This window comes from Anas acuta, chromosome 7 (genome assembly GCF_963932015.1).
Source record: "Anas acuta chromosome 7, bAnaAcu1.1, whole genome shotgun sequence".
Classification (NCBI taxonomy): Eukaryota; Metazoa; Chordata; class Aves; order Anseriformes; family Anatidae; genus Anas; species Anas acuta.
Genome location: NC_088985.1, coordinates 29,750,927 through 29,773,199, shown reverse-complemented (window position 1 = coordinate 29,773,199; position 22,273 = coordinate 29,750,927). Strand labels below are relative to the sequence as shown.

The 22,273-nt window shown below is 41.9% G+C and overlaps 1 protein-coding gene across 7 annotated transcripts in view; it reads left to right on the top strand.

Annotated features, from left to right (window-relative positions):
- The first annotated feature begins 1,259 nt into the window (after positions 1-1,259).
- The window catches only part of CCDC186 (coiled-coil domain containing 186), a 32,201-nt gene continuing 11,187 nt past the window's right edge, over positions 1,260-22,273 (top strand). Inside the window, exons 1-12 of one of the 7 annotated variants that reach the window (XM_068688632.1) lie at positions 1,260-1,402; positions 8,338-8,491; positions 9,203-9,304; positions 10,145-10,195; positions 12,292-12,981; positions 15,321-15,447; positions 17,339-17,467; positions 18,206-18,418; positions 19,673-19,792; positions 20,314-20,418; positions 20,774-20,872; positions 21,667-21,753. In XM_068688632.1, the coding sequence (XP_068544733.1) occupies positions 12,296-12,981; positions 15,321-15,447; positions 17,339-17,467; positions 18,206-18,418; positions 19,673-19,792; positions 20,314-20,418; positions 20,774-20,872; positions 21,667-21,753 (1,566 nt within the window). In that variant the 5' untranslated portion in view covers positions 1,260-1,402; positions 8,338-8,491; positions 9,203-9,304; positions 10,145-10,195; positions 12,292-12,295. Of the gene's footprint in view, positions 1,403-2,908; positions 2,997-3,057; positions 3,319-8,337; positions 8,492-9,202; positions 9,305-10,144; positions 10,196-12,291; positions 12,982-15,320; positions 15,448-17,338; positions 17,468-18,205; positions 18,419-19,672; positions 19,793-20,313; positions 20,419-20,773; positions 20,873-21,666; positions 21,754-22,273 lie in introns of those variants that run through there. The other 6 variants (XM_068688630.1, XM_068688629.1, XM_068688634.1 and 3 more) reach the window with 6 other exon arrangements.

The window sequence follows — 22,273 nt, the reverse complement described above, 5'->3', positions numbered from 1 at the left end:
TGTTTATTTACCCCTACAGTGGGGATGCTGACACTTCTACAGCTGAAGGGAAGAATGGAGGATCATAAGCCCCTGCAGTAGGCAGAGCTATAAAAAGCTATATAATTAAAAAACATGAGCTAGAAATTGAGCAGATACATGAATATATTCTTCTGTTTTCTTAGAAGACAACAAAACAAGAGGCAAAAGCTCCAACTGTGACTTTCTGAAAAAACAGGCCAAATTCTGCTTCTGCCTCTGCAATGCAGAGCTTATGTCTGCAGCAGAAGGGGAGTCTGTGCATATGACTGTCTTTTAGAAGGTAAGTTCTCTCACTTAGAAATTGTCATCCACACCATTTGTGGTGCCGAATGAGAGCTGTTGCTGGCTACCTAAGAGCTGCAGTCATTTGGTTGTTCTTATTTAATTTGTGTGCAGACAGTTTGGGGAAGGGGCTTGACCTGTGGTCTTGACATTATCATTCACAAAGTATCCGTAGCTGCCTGCTGGGGAGAAGATGGTGTTTAGGTGAAAATTTGGGTTCAGCATCGGTATTAAAAGAGAGTCAGAAGTACCTGAGCCTATGTGCTGTGGAGAGTCCAGCTGCCTACAAAAGTCCTTTTTGCCTGCCTCCCTGGGAGAGCAGAGCCTCAATTTTCTTAACCTGATTTCATCACTGCTGGAAAAAAAAAAAAAAAGTATGTGTAAAAAAAGTATGTGTAAGGTGGCAAAGTCAGCCCTGCCGAGGGGTGGGTGTTGGACCACACGCTCCTGAGGTCCCTCCTGACCCAGTTGCTCCAAGTGTCTCGTTATGTTTAAGTTCCTAGGGGACAGATGCCATTGCTTGGGGCAGCCAAGCTGCTACAGTAAATGCAGCTGGTATCACTTACAGTGTCTGCTAATGTACTTCTATCAATTTATTTTTTATTAGATAAAAAAAGGCATTTATATTGTCATCTGGATTCCAAACCGTGTTCCGCGAAGCACTTGCTTCTCTCACCACTAGATGCAATCAAGGCTTTTGCTGCCGGGCAAATTTCATTTATTTATTTTTTTTAACCCCCTCAGCAAAGAAGCGGTGAAGTTCTGGCAGACGCTCGCCGGGGCCAGACCCCGGAACACCCTAACCCGTCCTATTGCACCGCGACAGAAAAGCGAGGCACCATTCTCTTCATGACGAAGGGGTGAGGATTACTTCGTGCCACACACCCATCTTGGTAGACGGGAGAGGCATTCCCCATTGCTGTGGGAATGCCTCAACACCTCAGGCTCGGCCCCTCAGGGGCCGTCCCCGCGTCCCCCCTGCGCGTCTCCCGCCCACTGCGGGCCGGCTCCGCCATGGCTCCGCCCGCGCCGCCATCTTGGCTGATGTGTCAGGCCGCGGCCATGGGGAAGCTGCCGCCCTGCCCGCCGGCCCCTCACGGTGAGGCGGCCGGGAGCGGGGAAGGGGGAAAGGGGCAAGGGGCGGGTGGGTGTCGGCTCGCTGTCGGCCCCTTCAGCTCTAGGGGAACCTGAGGGGGCCGGGGCTGGGCTCGGGGGGGTGTCCCTGTGGTGGTAGGGCTCGGTGCGGGGCGACCCTAAAGCGGGGTGTGGGAGCGCCCCGTTGAGGTCTCCATGCCGTGAGGCGGCTCGTTCCCGTGTCTGGGGGTGCTGGGGAGCTCGCTACACCCCTAAATAATCCCCTGACAAAAAAATAGCGCTGTGGTGGATCAGTGCGAAGGTTGTTTTCTAGCATTAGGGTGTCCTCGTTCCTGCGGGGGGGTGGTTGAAGCCCCTGCTGGGTGGGTGAGCAGGGTTGGGTTGTGGGGTGTGGGTGCGGGTTTGGGGCTCCTGGCCTGCAAAATCGGCTGCCCAGGTGGGTCTGGTGTTAGGGTGCTTCCAGCCAGACCGTGCACGCCGCGGGAGGGTCTCTTGTGGGGCTGAAAGCTGCGTGTAGGGTTAGGGGTAGGGTCCTCCGGCTTTGTTGTTGGCTTGGTTTATGGTGTAAACTTTCCAGAAGTTAAAATGTGACAGGCAGAACGTGCTAAAAAAGCCACATGTGACCGGCGTCCTGCTGTGTTTTGCTGTACAAGGAAATTGTCGAAACAGCATGGAAAACAGCTGCTCTTTCATATTGAGAAGGAAATGCAATCAGCGACTGCAATGAATGCTTGTGGTGCCATTGGCTTCAGGAGGGGGTGGCTGAGCTCTAAAAGCAGGAGAAATTGAAATTCTGAAGAGGCATCAGGAGAGAAGGCAGTCCCCTTGAAACGTCATCCAGTTTAGAGGGGGGTGAAACGTAAACTTGATCCTTATTGCCTCTGAGCCCTTCTCGTCTTTTTCTGGAATTCTTCAATCGTCCTTTCTTGCCTTGGCTTTAAAACAATATTCTCTGTTGTTTTAAAAGACTTACTTGATTTGGTATGGTTGACAGATGTCTATTAGGTTTGCAAAGTTCAGTATTTCAAAGTGTTGAGAAGAGGACTGAGGAACCAGGCAGAGAGAGTGGTTTCTTTGGTCCTAATTAACAGGTATGCTGCTTATCGTTTCCCTAGGCTAATATTGAATTTCCTGAAGCTGGCTTTTTAAAGAGGTATGGAAAAAAGCAAGTTCTTTTCTGGATAGGCTCTGTTGTTATTTGGTAAAAGGCAGTGTGTTAAATCAGTAGTCCTTATGGATAGCTTACCTTCAGACTATAGGCTGAGACTCTGCTGCCTCCAGCTGAAACAAAAATCTCATCAGAAACAAAACAGTCTCAGAAGAGTAGAGATGTAGAAGAAAATGATCCTGTCTTCAAGAAGCACACGGAACACTGATGTTTTTAATGTGCAAATGTTACATAATACCTCTTATTAATTAACAGAAGTCCATCTTCTTTAGAGCTCTCAGTTGACTCATCCAGGTCTGCAAAAGATCAACTTTTTTTCCCTGTTTGTTTTTTTCCCCTCAGGGGTTCTGGAGAAGCTCTGTAAGAGGATCGGGTTAGAGAACAGCAGTGCCTCACTGTCCTCGTGAATGGTGTTCTTCAGTATACAGAGGTCAGAGAGACAGAAACGCCTTGGTTGGAGTTTCACAACCCTGGTGTATGTTCTGGAAAGAACATTTGAAAGCAGCCTTTGATTGCCAATATGCTGGTATCTTCGATGCCAAATAAGCCAAGACCAATAGCTTACTAATTTGATAGCATGACACTACAGCTTTGTAAGAAGGGCTGCCCGTGCTCTAATTTTTATCGTATGGATGAAACTTCTAACTGGTTAGCGATGGAGACCTGTCATAGAATATACGCTTTGTCCAGGCTGTGATCTCAGTCATCAGTGGGATTTCTTCTCCTCCCTTAAAGCATTCTGCTCTGCACAGGTGAGAAAGTGAATGCAAACGAGGCAGTAGTGGTGACTAAACTGTCTGGTATTAGCCTTTTTGAGCAGAATTGAACACACGATGCTAAAATCCTGAACGGCTGTGCTGGTGCTGTTGGTGGTATTGCAGCAGTCGCTGAGCAGTGTAGGTGAGACCAGCTTTCCTTACTTAGAAGAGTAGGAGTTGTGTGCTGAAGAAGCTTGCCCACAGATGATTGTGGGTCTGTGCATAATCCCGTATGTCTCACTTGAAGCTCAAGGTAAAAGGGACGCTTTGCTCCTATGTGGTTTTACCTGAGACACAGGCTTCTGACCTTGGGGCTAGAATGACAAAAAAGCAATACTCTGAGTACCTGATGCCTCGTGTTACGGGGAACAAGTCCAGTCCCACTTGTTAAACCTTAACTGATAAACTTTATTTTGGAGTTGTGCTGTTACTTGGCTCTGTGTGCGGAGTTAATGTGATCGTGATATTAACTGCTTGCAAGACACCGGTGGGAAACCTGGTGATGCCGTGAAGGAATTCATACAGTGTTGCTCAACTGTTTGACTTGTGACATAAGCAAAGAAAAAGCAACGTTAAAGTATGAGTAAGCCTTGCCTTCTACAGCACTTGACTCACGTTGAAAAAAATTGATAGCGATGATGAGCTTTGCACCTTAGGACTGCCGTGGGGCTATGCAATCAGTGCATGTGTATAAAGTAAGATTAAAAAAAAAGAGAAAAGCATGCTGAAGTATTAAACCGAGACAAGCAAGGAAATCCAGAGAGGATCTGTGTATGTGCACGCTTCCACGCCCTGCTCTCCCAGCACTTGCATCAATGCAGGTCTTTGTGTGAGCTGAATCGGGAGCTGTGTCGAGTTATGGCTGGGCTGGAGAGCTCGGTGTCCCAGCACGCAGCCAGCTTTACCTCTTGTGCGTGTCCTGTCTGCGCTGGTACCCCTGTAAGCCCTTTGTTTCGGCTAGCATAGAGCTATATCCAGTTCTTGGTCTAGGGTGAAAATGAATTAGTGTTGGGAGAGCTGGTGTAGGTGGCACTCGGGTGGTTTTCTTCTGCTTCCTACGTGTGCCATCTAAATACATGGCCATCATTGTACGAGGCCTCTTGGCCTTCCTCTCCGTTCTGTATCATGCAGGCAGTAGTTAGGAACGGAACCTCTTCTGAAGCTGTTCTTGGCTGAAATCTTTGATCTGCCCCTCTACATAACAGCGATACGGTAGAGATACTTCTCATATCTGTTTTTGTAAACCAGGATTTATTTCAGTGAATCATCTTTTCCTTAGAATTTCCAATTGAAAACATAATTATCTCTTGGAGTTGAATTTCCCTCTTTTGCAGTGTTACCTGGAGACGCACTGTTTAGACTGGGAAAATGATTGTAGATGGAGTTCTTGTGAAAGATGCTGTGCCCAGTACAGGTACGCTGGCTGCTAACTGGAAACAACAGGGAAGTTGGCTTTGCTAGTCAGTGTGATGAGCAGTAGACAATAGCTGAAGATATTTGCTTTAGGAGAATAATTAAAACAAACAAAAAAACCTCATACGTGACTTGGACAAAGATAGGTTTGGTCTGTTCAGATTAGTCTAGGTGAAAGTATTACTAGGATTATGCTGCAGCTGTCTGCTAACACAAGCTGTAAAATTTTTCTTCCGTTTTATTTTTAGTTGTACTGTCACATAAAACTTTTAACAAGAGTTCTTGTGATGACAGGTTGGCACTCAATTAGTGCTGACTAATTATCCAAATTAAATGATTGTTGTCTAGTGAAGATGTGAAAAGTTCTTGAAGAGCTGCATCGTAGGTTTTAAAATGAGCAGCGCTACTATATGAAGGGAAAAAATTGTCCTGCCCCAGCATCAGTTATTTCCTTAGCAGTCTGCTTGGAGGTTCATTCTGTGTATGAGAGCACACGAGCTGTCCTACGGCTTTGTTTCTTACCCAAGTGTAATAGATTGGAAATTAAACCCAAACTAAAAAGAAATAGCAATTTCTGGGATTCTGAGAGTTGTCTGGTTGCTAATGGTGACTTTAATGTCTTTGTTTTAGGGTTATCTGGTTAAAGAAAGTAGCGCTTATTATTCTGTTGGGATACAGTAATAGGGAGGTGTCCCTGCCCATGACAAAAGATTTTCTGGTGAGTCTCCAGTGGGTCTTACTTTGGGATGGTGCCATCTTGAAAAACAAAATAAATAACAGCAGCTATTTTGTAAGCTCTTGGTCCAGTGCAGACAGATCATGAGGCAAGGATCTCTAATCCCAGGGCAGAGAGCTGCTCTGGAGCAGTTCAAAGGGGCCTGTCCTGCAGGTAGGGGTTTTCTCTCCACATCCTGTGTGGAGGTGAGCAGTGTTTCCATAGCTAGATACAGCGCAGACTGCAGTTTCAGCGTGACTGTATGAATCCCTCTGGAATGTGGGCTGCTTGTTGCGGTGTCACCAGATGTTTCTGCTCTCTCTTTGCCTGGTCATGGTGCTGAGAACCCCGCTGCCTGGGGGTGTCATCTGCTGATGAGCCACGGAGTGCTTCAGCTTTTCTTTCCTTGTCCCACGCCTACTCCGAAACGCATCGTGCCGCTACTGCAGCTTTAGTCATTGGACTTCAGTCCACTGCTTGCAGGAAATTTGAGTGCTCTGCTGTGACAGATAAGAGGAAAGAGGATGGCTTTGTAAGTTACATTGTACTTTAAAAACAAGCTTGTCTGGGATACTATAAAGCCCATCTGGATATTTTTCACATTTCCAGAGGTGAAGAGCAGGTGTGGTGTTAGCTGCTGATGTGAGAGCTGTGGTTTGTATCTCAATGCTCTTCACTGCTTCTCTAAATCCACTCTGGTTTGAGCAAGTCTTTGTTATTATGCACACACTCCTGAAGCGTTACTTCCTTTCTTCCCTTCCTTGTCCTGCTTCTGTACTGTATAGCTAAGCTCAGCAGCTTAAATACATTCTTTTTCTATTACAGCAGCAATTTTTGTCTCCTGAGACTGCCCTGAACAGCCAGCCCATGTCCTGGCAGTGCCACGCTTCTGTCACTTCACTCTGTGTCTGGTAAAAGCCCAAATGTGATAGTTACTCGGTGACAAGATGCACATTTTCTTTTTTTCCCATATTGCCAGTGAATTTTTCTCAACAGTCCAGCTTCAGGAAATGCTTCCTGTACTTCTCTGTCATTTAATGAGTCGTCAGATGTGTTTTGAAATTGCCTGAAGCCTCTTTGTTCTTCTCTGCTGTTTACAGCGTACGTGAGGCATGGTTCAAACTCCCTGCTTCGTGAAATTGAATGCTGGCATTAACAGTGCATCTGCTTAGGAAGTCTTTGTAGTCCAGGATCTAAAAGGATCGTGTTTGTGTTCCGTAAGATTGAAAAGGCAGGCAGTTTGAAATGGCATGATATTGAATTAAAATGCACCAGATTCTGAAGGCATGCCTGTAATAACAGAGTAGGGGAGGGTTGTGGTCCTGCTGAGAGCAGTGCAGGCATTGGGAAGCACACAGGGAATTGCTTTCATCATGAATTAACTTCTGGTGGCTGGAAAGTAGCGGTGTTGGAACAGGGCTGAAGATTTCTGAGTGGGTAACCGGATGGACAGCTAAATGTGTCAAGAGCATCTTAAAAAGTAGGGTGTACGGTCTTTTCAGCAGAGTTTTTTTGAAAAGGGAGGATCAAGTGTTGGAGAACCTGCTTTTTTTGTGCTCGGTGACTGGCCTCTGAAGTGAGAATTTATTGTTACAGCATGTATGGGAATGAAGGACTGCTACTGGTTTTCCTCCCTCTGCCTTCCCACCTGTATTGCTGCATCTTCTTGCGCTTTTGAATTGGCGATAGGCAAAAAGGCAAAAGAAAAGCAGAGAGCAGGAGGGAGAAAAGCTGCAAGTTTGAGATGAATGTGATAGGTCTTAGCTCTCTGCTCATACAGAAAAATTCCTAAATCTTCAGTGTTCTTCTAGTGAAGGTGAACAGAGGAGTTAGTCTGGTGGTTCAGTGTAGCTATTGTTTGAAATACTTTTATTTGTACTCTGGTTTCTCAATCTCTGCTTATAGAAGCTGTCCCTTGCTGGCTTGTGTTCTGGCACCTGTGCATTCATCATCATCTCGTAGTATATTTGGAAGCGTGATCCTTAACCAACAGTAATTACATTTATTTTTGTTACTGCATATGAAAATTAATTCTCAACCTAATATTTTGGAACGTATATCAGTATGAAAATCAGAATTTGAGTTGGAAGATGTGTTAAAAGAGGTGACATCTTCTAACTGCTCATTGGCTTCTTATTGCTGCAGGTGATTGCTATGGTTGTAGATCAGGAACTAAATATTAATGGCTGATCACCTACTTCCTTAAATAGTTATTTAATGTGGACTAGTAAATCTTGGATTAATAAACAGTCAAATTACTGTTCAGAGATGATACCGCAGGCTTTTCTGGGAATTCCATTTTCAGTTCCCGGTAAAAATAACATAATAAACAGGTACTGTGCTACCCTAATACATTACCACAGCAAGGGTATAGTACCATAATTAGATTTTTTTATTCTAGAAATCCAGCTAACATGCTGCAGCGTGGTGTTTACTTGTCTTGCGAGAATGAGAGCAAATCTTGCGTGAGAAAGAGTTGCTCGACTTGTCCACTTAGCAGCTGGATTTCATAGGACGAGTTAAGACCTTGATCTTACTGGCTGGTACTATACAGATCAGGTCTGTACTGTTACGGTAGCTAAATATTAAACATTATTTGACTTAATTTTTAAGTCACTTTAAACCTTGAGATAGGCTACTTGCAGACAGTAGAACATAAACGGATGTAATCCAAATAAATTCCAGCAACCTGTATGTTTTTTCCTTTGTAAGTTTTACCATTACAAGCCTTAATTCTGCAAGCGTTTCCTTGTGCTCTCACCTCTTATCTACAGATAGCCACCTAGGCCAGGGCTTAACAACGTGTTAGAGTGCCTGCTGCTGAAGGTAGCTACAAGGAATATTTTTTCTTTTTTTTTTTTTTTTTTTTTTTTGGTATTTTACAGGATCGTGTAGCAAGGCTTTTGATGTTCCTCCTGGATCAATACCTGTCTTGTATCAGTGCTTAGCCGAAGAGCTCGAGTGACTGTCACCTCTGTTCGTGTTTCTGCCGTTTGATTTGCAGTTTAGAGAGGATGCTTCTGTTCTGGTCCAAACACAGTGAGTGAAGAAACACTGCTGGTTTCCTGAGTCTTTGCTTTCTTTTATATATGTGTCTGAGAGACACTTCCATAAAAAGTTGCGCTGGCCATTTGCTGTACCTGCAGGCCCCCAAAATCTTCTGGAGTTTGATTCCCATCAGTTTTGCTGCAGCAATTTGGCAGAAAAGCACGTTTAAGTTACAGCAGTAGGAGAAAAGTCTGCAAACTGGCCCTGCCACAGCAGCAGAAGCCTTATGGCCCAGCTGTAGGAAGCCTTCCCCGCACTGTGCCAATGCCCAGCAGGCTCCCGAGGTACCTGGGGGTGCTGGGGGTGCGAGGCAGGCACACTGGGGCCGAGCTCCCCTCCCTGTGCTCACCTGACAGTTCCAACCCGGGAAGGTGCAGGCCTGCCCTGGTGGTTGGGCTGGGACATAAGGAAGTGGTACCACAAATTAATTATTTCCCTGACCTTTGGAAGAGTCGTTTAGGGTAGGTAGGGTGATAGAAAGTGTAGATGGAACCTGGAAAACGATCGAGCTGCTGTCAAATATGTGTCAGGTGTATTTGGGACCTGCTGTATTTGTATGCTTGATGTGAAACAAGGGAATATTATCATATTTTGTTTCAGCTGGCTGGGGCCAGGCTGGCAGTGTCAATCTCTTTAAGCTACTTTCACACACACAGTTCTGCTTACCAAGCAGGAGCCTTTTCTTTGCTGTTGTTACTGCAGTTTTCTGTCTCTGGCCTTACAAACGAGGTATCCGCTCTATTTAGTTGCCTGGGGTGGACGTGACAAACTTTGGATATGCAAGAGACACGTTTGAATATTAAGGTGAATTTGCATTGACAGCTACTCCACCTGATTTCTGTGGCTGGATATTTCTGAAGATAGAATTCTGATCCTAGGATAAGATTTTATTTCTATTTTAAAAATAGTATTTGGAATGTGAAAACTAGTATGGTGCAGTGGCAGCAGGAGGAAGGAAAACATCTGTTCAGGGCAGGAACAGGTTGGGATCGATTTGGGCAGATAGATGTAGAATCCAGGATATTGGAATCGGGCTGGGAACATTCTTAATGTAGGAAATTACATTCTGGGCACCACTGAGATGTAGAGCAAGTCTGCAGGGAACACTGAATCCTCAGAATTTACTCTTCAAGCTTTAACAAATTTGTACAGTCACTTCAAACTCCCCATGTGTCTCCAATATTAATTCAGTCTTATTTACAGAAGGAAGTAACGCAGCAACGTGAAAAATCAGTGTTCTTCCCAAAGTACAGCCTAACAGACCTTTATTTTTCACTTGTTGCTCTTGTGTGAGGAAAAATACCATCCACTTTGCTGACTGGCCTTGAGGTTTAGGTGTGGTAACCGATGTGGAAGCTCCCAGATATGCTTTTACCACTTCTTCTCTCGTGGGAGTTAACTGCAGCCTCTGGGCAGCGATGGGCAGCTCTGAGGCAGCAATACGTCAAACAGCTTCACATCTTGGGGGGGGTTATAACACTTTCTAAAGTACTTTAGAAAAGGCTTAAATTGAGCCAAAATTTCCCCCTGATCATTCCAGAGAAAGTCTCAGCAAGGACTTAAACTGCAGGAACTGCTATGGGAAAAGTTGCACCTCAGCTTTATCCTAACAGCCTTTTTTTTCTTTTTTTTTTTCTTTAACAGGCGTCTGCTGAGCGTGTGGATTGTAAGCTGCCCGTGACAAGATACTAGGAGGTGAATTCCTGCCTTCCCTCTGAACAGCGGCATTGTTTGCAGATCTGACGGTTATTGACCGTGTTAAATGCACCAGTCTCAATCATTATTTTTAACAGCTTTTTAATTAAGTAGAAGCTGGCGTTCTGCTACTGTCGAGTTCAATGCTTTTTCTTGCAGCTGTATTCATTTTCTTTGCTTGCCAATTTAGATCTTAAGTAGGGGTTGTTCCATTTATTTTTTTAGACTAACATAAGAACATCTTGAACTTTGATTACTAGCAGTTATCAAAATGTAGATAGCTACCAGAAGAGCAGTTGTTTTGGCTGGACAAACTAAGCGGATGGATTCATTGGCTCTGGTATTGACCTAAACATAAATATTTGAAGCCAAGAGGGATCAGGAATTTTACTGATGTCAGAGAAGATTTGCTTGTAAACTGGGAATCCTTGTAAAAGTTTCACATTGTGTGTTGTGTAAGAAGTCTGCCATTCACCACCTCTTTCTCATTTGTAGCTTTAGTTACAGTTTGTCTTCTGGTTCCTATTGACTTGTACTGTCTTAGAGACTGTAGTGTTTGTTTTTTTGTTTTGAAACCAAAAAGGAAAAGAGGTCTGTTTGTTACTGAAAGAGATAGAATTGTCATTGGCTGATTTGTTACTGTTGCCATAGCATGTTCTCTTTCATACTCAGCCTTAGGTTTAGTTTCCCTTTCTATTTTCCTCCCAGAGATTACCTGGCAGTGTTTTCAGGTGGGTCTTTTTTTGGTAGTATTTTCTGATAGAAACAGCTGAGCTGAGGCGACTTTTTTTTTTTTTTTAAATATCTGTTGGTGCATAGTGGTAGCAATTAGTCACAGACACGATGAGATTCGTGTATCCCTCTGTTTTAACAGGGTAAGCCATGGGACTAAGTGTTGGTTAATAAGGCAGGGACTTTGGAGGGATTGAGCCAAGTGGCACAGAGGGCTTCCTCTTGGTCTGAGTTCAAGTGCAGAGTCTGGAGCGTGTAGCTGAACAACTCCAATTGTGTGAAATGGGTGAGAAAAAGCTAAACAAATGAGAAGGCAAGTATGAAAACATGCCTGATATTGCAAGGTGGCAGAGTTACTGCTTTGTTCGAGATAATTGTTGGAAAAGCAAAGCTGAATTCCTAAACGAAAAAATTGACTTCTGTTTATAAATAGCGTAATTTATCCAGTATGGGCGGCAGGGTTACATCTAAAAGTTATGACTGCTGTAATGAATTTCCCCTAATGGACACGGTATGATAAGAGCTTCTTGTGCTTGATAAAAATGCCAGCAGGCTTTGCAGACACCTGACCATCTGGGAGTCCTGAAAAAGAAGATCCAACTTCATACCCAGGCTGTTCCATAAATGTTCTAGCTATTTGGATCACAGTACGGTGTCCTTCTAGAAGAACACTTTCTGCATAGCTTTTCAACTCCTCAAATGTTTGCTCTGCAAGCTACTTTGGGAGAGCAAATCTGCCTCAGACCATCTGTGCTCATCCAGCAAGAGATTTCTGCTGCTTGCTAGCAGATGGGAGAAGAGAATCTCACCCCCAGCCCCTTTTTTCTTTTGGGTTGCTGGGTACGGATACGTTTTGTTGAATGGGTAATGGGTGAGGATGTGACAGTAAGGAAGTATTTTCTCCCTGGCTGGGTGAGGGAGTTGCCCTGTGTTATAAAAAGGAGTGAGTGAAGGCATATTGTTACTTTCAAATCGTGTGTAGGACAATTAAAGCTAAAAAGCACACGATTCTTATTTTTGTTACATCTGAAATGTTTTTCAGAGGTGATTACTTCAACTTTTTCGGGTTTTAAATCATAGAATTATTAATTCTGAGAAAGTTCTTTTTTTTCTTTATTGCATTGGCATTTACTGTCCCACTCCTTTGAGTTTGCTTTCCTTGATTTATCACCCTCCTTCAGAAAAGCTTGGAGAATTGACGTAAAAGGCTGAAAAAACAACAAACTCTGCATAGCTTCTGTATCTAAATATTTTTGTCCTTTGAATTTTACTTTCCAGTGGACTTTCTTTCCTCTTTCTTAATCTTTAATTTTGATTTTGAATATAATACGTTGTCTAATATGAATTCTTTTACCTTTCTGAAGGAAGATGATGGAGGAATATGTCCCAGAAACGCAAGGCACTCCGGAGCCAGTCAATCTGTCGGGCAATGCCTCTTCCACGTGCTCAGAAAATAGGAGGACGGATGAAACACCTGGAGCAAAGGACTGCTCAAGTGTCGCTTGTGCTGGAGCTGGTGTCCTGGACATGGAATCGAGGTTGTTGCCCTCAGCCCAGGATCCATCAGCCACTGACCTGAGCAGCGGCGGGGGCCTGGCAGAAAGACGGGAGCAGCAGCCAGCGCTTGATGACAGCGGAGGGGCAGACTGCGCTGCCAGTACCTGCTCTGAAAGTAAGGTTGAGGGCTCCACGAAGCCAGGGTGTTTATCTAGCGAAGAATTTGAACAAGATCCAAAAACGAATCAGGCCGAACAATCATTAATGGAAATACTGAAGGAGCTAAGGGAGGAATCTGACTTTGTGAAAAAATCCAGCGATAAAATCTACTCAGAAAGCCCTTATGACACAGACTGCACAAAGAAGCTTATTTCCACGATGCATCAGACTTCCTCACAGGACGATTTGTTGAAGGAAATAGAGTCTGAACTCCTGTCTACAGATTTTTCCAAAGAACACAAATGTCCAAACGGTGTGAGGAAAGGTGAACATGCCTTGGTTGTGTTTGAAAAATGTGTGCAAGATAAATACCTGGAGCAGGAGCAAACTATAAAAAAGTGAGTATTTTAGTATACTCATTATGGCTATGGAGGTGCGTACTGAAAAGTTTCAGATGTGTATTACGTGCACACAATGTTGTGGTATGAAACAAATAACGTCTTGAGTTGTTTTAAGGACAGATGAAGAACTTCCTTAAAAAAAGGTCAGTAAACGAGGGATTATTATTACGTGTGGAATGCACTTTTAAATAAAAATGCATGCTTAGATCTCTGAATTCTTGTGGGATTTGGCAGGAACTGAATGGCCAACTGTTCAGTCAAATAGCTTGCCAGTGCCTAGAATTACTTGTATCACCATCACTTTTACAGTATTTAAAAATAGTCCAAGATTCGATCTGTCCCTGTATGTCCTTGAAGAAACAAAACATTGTAATTACGAACACTCACTATTTGTGTTTGATTTGAGTTTGAAGTTGCTTCTTTTTCATGCAATATCAGAATTCAGTCTTCTCTCATAATCCAGAAAGTTCTAGTTGGTTGAGAGCTGTTCTTTGTGTTTGAAATGGTACAGGAGGGCTTTTGAAATGCTTAAACTTTGCTGTATTCAGCTGGGCTTAGTAGTTCTACCATCTGCTACATGAAGCATGCTTGTCAAAAGCCAGTTCATTGATTGATTTTTATTTTTTTTTGATTCTCCACTTGGCTTTTAGTGTTCTGTTACCTCTTCAAAAAAGGTTTTTTATTAACTAAACGTGGTTTGTAACTTTAATTTTATTCCTGCTTGCAGAGCTGGAAATGAGTGCCCTGTTCTTTAGGACATTGCAGGGAGGGAGAAACTCCCAAAAAGTAGAGTAGGGAAAGCATTCTCTTGCACCTCAGTAGGTAACCTCTGACAAAATATAAACGTGAGGAAAGTGAGCTGATGACAGGAAGGCTTGGGTATGTGTGATTAGGCATTTAGTAATTGTGGAGGAGGAATGAGAATCTGAAGGGAGAGGTGTGTAGATGGTTCTAACTCCAGAAAGTGGTAAGTGAACAAGTCAGTTGGGTTTTACATGTTTGTTTACAGTAAATTCAAAGGCAGATCAGCATTTTCAGCAGTGGACCAATTACTTAGATACAAATGTGCGTGTAGATATATGTATTTATTACATATGCACACAGATTTGTTTTTATATAAACATACCTTCAGTCTCTTTCTTTGCCAGCTGCACCCCTTTGAATTTTGGGTGCTCACCTCAAGAGTGCAAAGCTGCTGTGGAATACTTTCTTTAGTCCAAAGGGCATTCTGGGTTGGGCTGATTTTTGTCCCTTTGTTTATGATCAAAAGAATTTCCTGTAACGTTGCTCTGGAAGTAATCCAGCTGTCTTTTATGAGCAGATCTGTGATAGGTAAGTGAGCAGCGATTGTGTGAATCTCAACTCCCTTTGAGCATTTGTAATCTTGGAATATTCCTTGCTTCAGAACTGTTCTTTAACCTAAGCTTGCTTTCACTGGTGGTATTGAAGTTTTTGTAATTTGGAAGCCTTGTTTATTTAGGAAATACTTTTTGAAGGAGGGAAGCTAAAGATGAAAGTACGTATCTAAAAGGTTATTTAAATATCTTGTTCGGGTAAATACATACTGCACGCAAATTCGTGTGGTTGGTGGCCTAACTTGCCGAGGTGCTTTTGGAAATACCCGCTACCTAACTGTGTTTTTAACCATTTAAGTACATGTGAGACTCAGCAACTCTGACAATATGTCTTCTGAGTTTCACATATTGCACTGCTAGAAGGTCAAGCTAAATCTAGTATTGTCAAGGTGTCAGCTTCAACTCAGGCTTCAAACAGCTGCAAAGGAACAGACCGTAGCTAAACATTTTAACTTACAAGGGCTACGAGCATGGATGCTGCTGTAGTTACATGGAACCCAGATTTTCTAAGTCCTATTTCTTAGCAGGTTGTGGACTTCAAAGGCTGCTGTGAGAGTTTGTGCCAATCCAGGAAATGAACACACTGTCTGTGCTTTCAGAGCTTTGACTGGGGAGCTCTGTCACTGGAAGTTTCTGTGTACAAAAGTACCTTAAAATTGTTAACCTTTACAGAGCCTGCTGCTAGTTCTGGAGTGGCTTAGAGGCATGAAATATCTCACATTATCAGGAACAGTAGAAACCCCAAAACACTGGAAGCAAGCAGTTTTCTCATCAGAAAGATGCTGCTGGCTGGTTTAGAGTTAAGCTTCACAGGCACAACATACTTTTTTTTTTTGTAAGGCTTTGGTGGAGTTCATTAGTGTGCCTGGCTCTAATTGCAATAGGATTTGCAGTCAAGAAGGAAGAAACATGTATCTCAAAATAAATAAATGAAAAATACAGTACTGAAGTACCTTATAGCTTGTTTCTTTTTCTTTACAGATTGATTAAAGAAAATAAAAAACATCAAGAACTGATTTTGGACATCTGCTCAGAAAAGGACAGCTTAAAAGATGAACTGAAAAAGCGAACAGAAACAGAAAAACAGCACCTCAACATCATCAAACAGGTACAGACAACGAAACAGTGGCAGAAAGTGGCAGCTAGTATCTCACCTGTACATGATGCCCCTGTTTAATAGAGTGTGTGGTAGCATAGGGGAGAAGGAAGGAGCGCCCATGCTTGTGTATGCTGAGTATTTTGTGAGGATAAATCCATTCTTCCATGACAAGAAATATTAACTGGCTGGAAGTGCTTAATGTCTATGGTTAAGTGATCTGAATTCAGAAATTCATTTTAGGTGTTCAAGGAGTTCCAGTTTGAGTTGCCTTGATAGGTGGGTTGGTTGTGTGTGATAAGGTTGTCTTCCTGCCGGAGGCTGCGTATGTTAAAGGCCTTGTAGGCCTTTTTGCAAAATGGCAAGTTCAGTCTCTTAGGATGATTTATTAGGAAAGTGTTTTATCATGACTCATTTTTTAAAAGTAATATTTATCTTCTGTTAACTACTGCATCTGGCAGTGAATGGCTGTAATTGGACTTGTAAGTGCTAATGGTTATGTGGAACACATATAAAGGTTAGAGCATGTTAACTGTGGCCTTACACGCTATTTTGGTATTAGCAGTTCCTATATGCAGGCATTTGGCCAGTGAATGGTTCAGGACCATGACAGGCCAAAGAGGAGCATAGAGTTTGCAGTTGTGCAGGCTGGCTGTAGTGTGGGAGGGAAAGGTATCGCTTTGGGTGTCACTGGTGCTCTGTTACAACATTTTGTGAGGGAGGCACATGTTGGTTTCTAGTCCCATGAGTAAGATTGCAGATAAGGATGTTTGGAGGTGATTTCAGAAATACTGCTGTGGTGTAATACTTGCAGTTTGGTAGCAGCTGGACTTGTGGGATACAATGAAGTGTGAAACACCTGAGTTGTTGGGTTTTGTTTTCTCATTTTTGAAGTGAGTGTTTTTAACATGATGATTTCTGAATTAATGTGTCCTGGTAGCTTTCAAGGAAATGAAAGCTTGGCAGCACTCACAGCTGCAAGTAAAATGTTTATATGCATGCTTGCACGTTTAAAAATAAATAAAAACAAATGTTTTGCATGCTAGGCAATGACTCAGCTTGCAAAACCAAAGAGGGTGTGATCAAATTCAGTGTGGCAACAAGTGTTTTAGCTTGTTCTTGCTTTGTGTTGTGGCTTGGATTGCACAGAAGTGAGGTACTGACACCAGCATCTTTACACTTTTACACCCTTCTTCCCCACAAAGAAAGGCTGGCATCAGTGAAATGGCTCTCCCCTGTAACGAGTTGTCCTTAAGGCACAGTTTGAAGAGCAGCTGGGCAGCATCACAGCTTGTTGTCTTTGTGCGAGTGCTGCTTCCTCTTGGACTGCACCTGTGTGGCTGCGCAGTGAGCCTGCCTGGGGAGGTGTTCCAGCTGGTGGTTATTCTTCAGATCAGGTCTCACCTAGTTCACTGGGTGCCTAAGGAAACGTGCCAGCACGGTGACTAAGCGCCACCTTTGTATTTGCTGAGTTGTTTTTCAGTGCGTTAATTCCCAGTCCAGTTCAGCACAGACGCGTGATGACTTTGCCAGTGCAGTGCAGGCTGGAGGTGGTGGCACAGGGGTAGCAGCAAAGAAAAGGGTAAAAGAAGCAACTTCAGCCAACAGCCAGCTCTGCTCTGACATCTCAGCATTTGCTGTCAATTTTTTTGTGTAATAAACTACTGTGCCTCCTGTTCTACTCCGTTTGATGCAGTTGTCTCACTGAAGATGAAAATTGACATCTTTCATGCTCGTACTCGAGTACAAAGCTAGATGTTGATATGGATAGTTGCAGCTTGACAAGTGTAAAGTACAGGTAAAGATCTGTTGAAGCATATAATTTGTGTGAAATGTTCCTGCCTGTACAAAACATGATCAAAGTCTTATTTTCCTATAATTATATCATAATGTTGTCTTCTAGCTAGAAGCAAGAATAGAAGAGCTTATTAAAGAAGTGAAAGCTGGTAAAGACAAACTTTTAACCCAAGATGCAGCAGCCAAAAATGCTATTCAACAGTTGCATAAAGAGATGGCCTATCGAATGGAACAGGTAAGACAGAAAACCTTTAATTACAGAACATTTCATGAATTAACTTGATCCCTGTAGGAATCATGCAGCCTGGTCTTGGCTCAGAAGCAGGGTAAAAGCTAGCAGTGGCTATTACGTACCCTAATTTATCAGATGAAATATTTTTCTCAAATACTGCACAAAGCTTTTATTTTTCTCTCGTATTACTGAGAGCTGAGATTTTTTTTTTTCCTTCCTAATACATTATGCCAAGTATTTTCTCTATGTAAACTCTAAAGCTCTGTTTCTGATTCTTTTGATTTTCTTAGATGAAACAAAATGCATTAATGCTGGGGTTGGGGGGAAGTCCATCTGAAAAATAAGCCACCGAATGATGCTGAGGTTGGCATGTGGACAAGGGAAGGCAGAGGATTGGTACTGGGTTTTTGCAAAAGTATTTTGTGACTAAACCTTATCAAATACAACTCTTTCCTTCTGAAATAATCTGTATTCAGAATTACTTGTGGGGTGGTAATTCATGTGAGAGGTTTAGCTGGGAAGCTGCAGCTGCATAGATGTATTTACTGTTACAAGTAATTCCAGTTGAATCAGTTGGGTTCTGGTGACACTTATGTGGGGATCTAATGCTAGGGTTTGCAGAACTGGTGCTATTGAGCCCTGCTTTGATATGCTTCTATATTGGATGTCTTTGGAGTAGTGTCTTACAAAAGCAAACCAGAATGAATCAACCTTGTATTTCATATTTAAATATTTTTCAAGGCAAATAAGAAATGTGAAGAAGCACGCCATGAAAAGGAAACAATGGTGATGAAATATGTCCGAGGGGAGAAAGAGTCACTTGACCTCCGAAAGGAAAAGGAGATACTTGAGAGAAGAGTGCGAGATGCAAACAAAGAAATTGAAAAGCATACTAATAAAATCAAACAGCTTTCTCAGGAAAAAGGAAGATTACACCAGCTCTATGAAACTAAGGTGCTCTGAGTATTGCTGTGTGACTTGAGTGAATGATGAAAAGCACTGTCAGTACAAACTTATCGACACTTGTTTGCTAATGTACTTGGGGAAAGAAGCATGTTTTCGTTTTGTTTTGATGTATATCTGTGGAAAAAACCCTTTCCTCTGAGGGAAGGGGAAGAATTAACTGAGTTCTCGTTATCTTTTTCAAGTTCCGTTTAATATTTCCCTAATTTATTTTATGTAATAGAAATAAAAGAGCGCTTATTGCAGGTCCATGTTTTTTTGAGGGAATTTCTAACTTTTTTTTTTGAAATTTTAAAAGCCTGTAATGGCATTAAATTACTGCAGTCTTTATTGCAGTTTTTCTGTATTCACTCTGTTCTCTTTTGTACTTCTGAAAATTGGTGGTATGGCAATAGGATTCTTCAGGCCTGATTCAAATAAATAAGTAAATTGCCTTTCAGTTTTAGAAGCCAGTAAGATTCCCATCAGGCTCCTAAATTACCCAGGTCTTTCTGTACTGTTTTGCAACTATTTCATGTGGAAGACCTGAAAATTGATGAAGTAGTTAGGGTTCTTGCTGATTTGGGTCTCTTCTGATGAATTTTACTGTGCACAGTTGACAAAAGAAGCAGAAAAATACAATTTAAAGTCAGAAAAATAACGCTGCTGAAGCAAAAAATCACTTCAGTGTTCCTCACATGAGCAGGAAGTGGGAGTGTGGCTTCAGGTTTGCTAAAAGTTAACCTACTAAAAAACCTCACAACACCTCATGATTACACTAGAGCCTTGCAGGATCCATACTGCCCTCACACAGTGCTTCAGTAAACCTATATTTAGCAGTTGAACCTATCGTTTCAGAAGCAGTTTGGAGGTGTGGGTTGATGCCCTATCTGTGGATGCTGGTACAGAAGTTTGGGCCAGCAGTGTCCTTTTCTTAACGTCCTGACTTGATGCTGACTTACAGGCTGGTGGTTTGACCTACGTATGTTGTTGCTGCCAGTGCTCACCCTGCACGTTTATAGCTGGTATTACTGTTCTGTCAGTGTCAGGACTTCTCTCTGTAGCCTTGTGTAATACATAACTACTGCTTTGCGCCTGCATTTCCTCATCCTGTTGCCAAAAAAAAAAAAAAAAAAAAAGGAAAAAAAGGGGCCTATGCAGCTTACTCAGGAGATTTTTATTGTAGACCAGAGCTCTAGTTTGTGTGTTGCAAGAAGCACTGGATGATTTATATCCATAAAATAAAATTTATGTTTTTTTTTTTAGGATGCTGAAGCCACTCGACTCAACAAAGAAATAGAAAAACTGAAAGAAGAAATCAATTCTCATGTTATCAAAGTGAAATGGGCTCAGAACAAATTGAAAACTGAAATGGATTCGCACAGGGTTAGTAAAATGCTACCATGACATGAGACTACAGTCAGAGGAACGTAGTTGCGATACTGTTCTCTCTTTAAATAGTACTAAAATCTATTTTTAAAGTGTTCTGAATTTGAACACCTGCAGCAGAAGTTGGAATAGTGCTTTTAGATACTGTTACTGAAGTGGTAATGGTGGAAGGATGCGAGGAGGGAAATGCAGAGGGGTTCTGTTGAATCTGATCATCAACTTTTAATTTGGATTTTGTATGATAGATTTAACTGTCTTTTTAATTCAGTTCTTCTGTGATAGATTTAATGTTATCTATCATCTACAGCACATAACCAAGGAGTCCTTTTTTGTGGTTTTGGAACAAACAAAATTGCATAAAGTAATAGCTGAATGGAAGTAAGAAGGGAAAAAATGCTGGACATTTTTGTTGTTGATTCTTTTCAAACTGAAGTAGGAAACTTCTGTTCTGAAAAATGTTTTTTTCTAAATGATGTTATGTAAGTAGGTTTAACCATTATTCATTCCTGTTCCCGTAGGAATCAAAAGAGCGCCTCAAAGATGCAACAACAAAATTAACTCAAGCAAAAGAAGAAACAGATCAGATAAGGAAAAACTGTCAAGAAATGATAAAAACCTATCAGGTAAACACTTTTTCTCAGGAGGTGGAATTAGTGTAAAATCAGATCCTGAACACAGAGGCAGGCAGACAGACACCCATTTCTATCTTAAGCTGTAGCAGGGAAGAATTATCCTGTGTTAGCTAACGTGTTGAGATGACCAATCACTGATTGCTTTGCTTGGAAAGTTGATAATCAGAAAGGAAAAAGTTTGTCTTGATTGGTATCTGGGGTGCAAGTCTATCTTTGCCTTTTCAGAATTATTGGATACATGCCTATGGGAAAGTTGTTCAGTGATGTGAAAAGCTGTATCGGTGCTCATAAAATAGGAAAGAGGGATCTAAAACTAAAACTCTCCTTGTATCTTCTATCCTTTTAGGAGTCGGAAGAAATTAAATCAAATGAATTGGATGCAAAGCTAAGAGTAACTAAAGGAGAACTAGAAAAACAAATGCAGGAGAAGTCTGATCATCTGGAGGTAAGTATTTGCTGTATGGAGGCAGCACAGTTGCCTGGCTACCAGTTAACCTGGTAGTTATGAATGCTACGAGTTTCTAACTTGAGATTTTTTTTTAAGCTGCTTACAGTTCTTGCCAAACATTTTTCTTCTTGGCCTAATACTCCATTCCAGGTGTCTGCCTCCAACTCTGATTATGGGAGGATGTTTTCAGATACTACCCTGGACTCATTTCTTAAAAACAGAATTGTTCTCATTGTATCATGCTTTTCCCATAATTGCTCTTTCATTTATCAGTGTGAATGTTTTCATAATTTAGAGCGCAAATTCTAAGGCAAGGCTGTCTTTCTTTGACCAGTATTTTGCTAAACTATGAGTCAGGGGATAGCTTCCATTCTCTGTAGAAATTTGCTATCCCAAAAACTAGATTCTCTGGTGAGTACCTGCTCACGCGTGCATGTATCATCTTCAGTTAAGCAAGTGTCAGAACATAGAACTTTCCCCAGGGGCTGTTGTGATGTCAATTTTTACAACTAAAACTGAAATGTGCAATCCTATTTCTGTCCTTGCTTCTTTAAAAAAAAAAAAAAAAAATCCAGCTTTTTTCCCCCTAGGCTTTTGCTTTTGCTTTTGTTTGTGGTGGCTGTTTACCAATCTCTATATAAGTGAAACAAACCTTTAAAGTACTGGTTTTATTTTAAGCCCAGCCCTCTCAGCTGTTGTGTTGGCCTGCATTCGCCTAGATTTTTTTTGATATCCTAGGAAATGCCAGTGTCAATGTAGATTTCTTAATGAACTTCTCACTCTTTAAAAAGGTGCATCATGCAAAAATAAAAGAAGTGGAAGACTTGAAGAGAACATTTAAAGAAGGCATGGATGAACTTCGAACACTGAGGACAAAGGTAGCGTGTTGGATTGCAGGAGAGCACAGTGTGTAGTATTGGCTTTTGGAATAAGACTATATTAAATTTTTTGTTTGTAATTTTAGTTCTTTGAATAAATACTGTGATTAGAGACTGGCTTGCATGAGATCAGAAGGAGCACGTAACTGACTCTGGGTAACCTTTCTTAGTGAATCAGTTGGTCCATAGTACAATGTTTTGTTTTATGGTATGCAACTCATTTGACTGAGAAGTTAGGAGAAACACATTTAGTAAAGATCTCCTGAGTTTAGTAACTTTGGAAAATGAAAAATATCTGTAAACTTTTCCTATTTGTGAAGCTAGGTTTGTAGACATCACACATTTGATGTCTGTTGAGGAGGTTATGCTATCTGTAACTAATGAACTGTCTGTAAATTAGCCTGTTCCTTCAACCCAGATCTCAATAGAGCCTTAGAAAAATGGATGAAGACATGACTGGATTTGGTTTTGTAACTGGAAAAAAGATGTCTTTGAAGTTGTTGAATCCTGGTGCATTAGT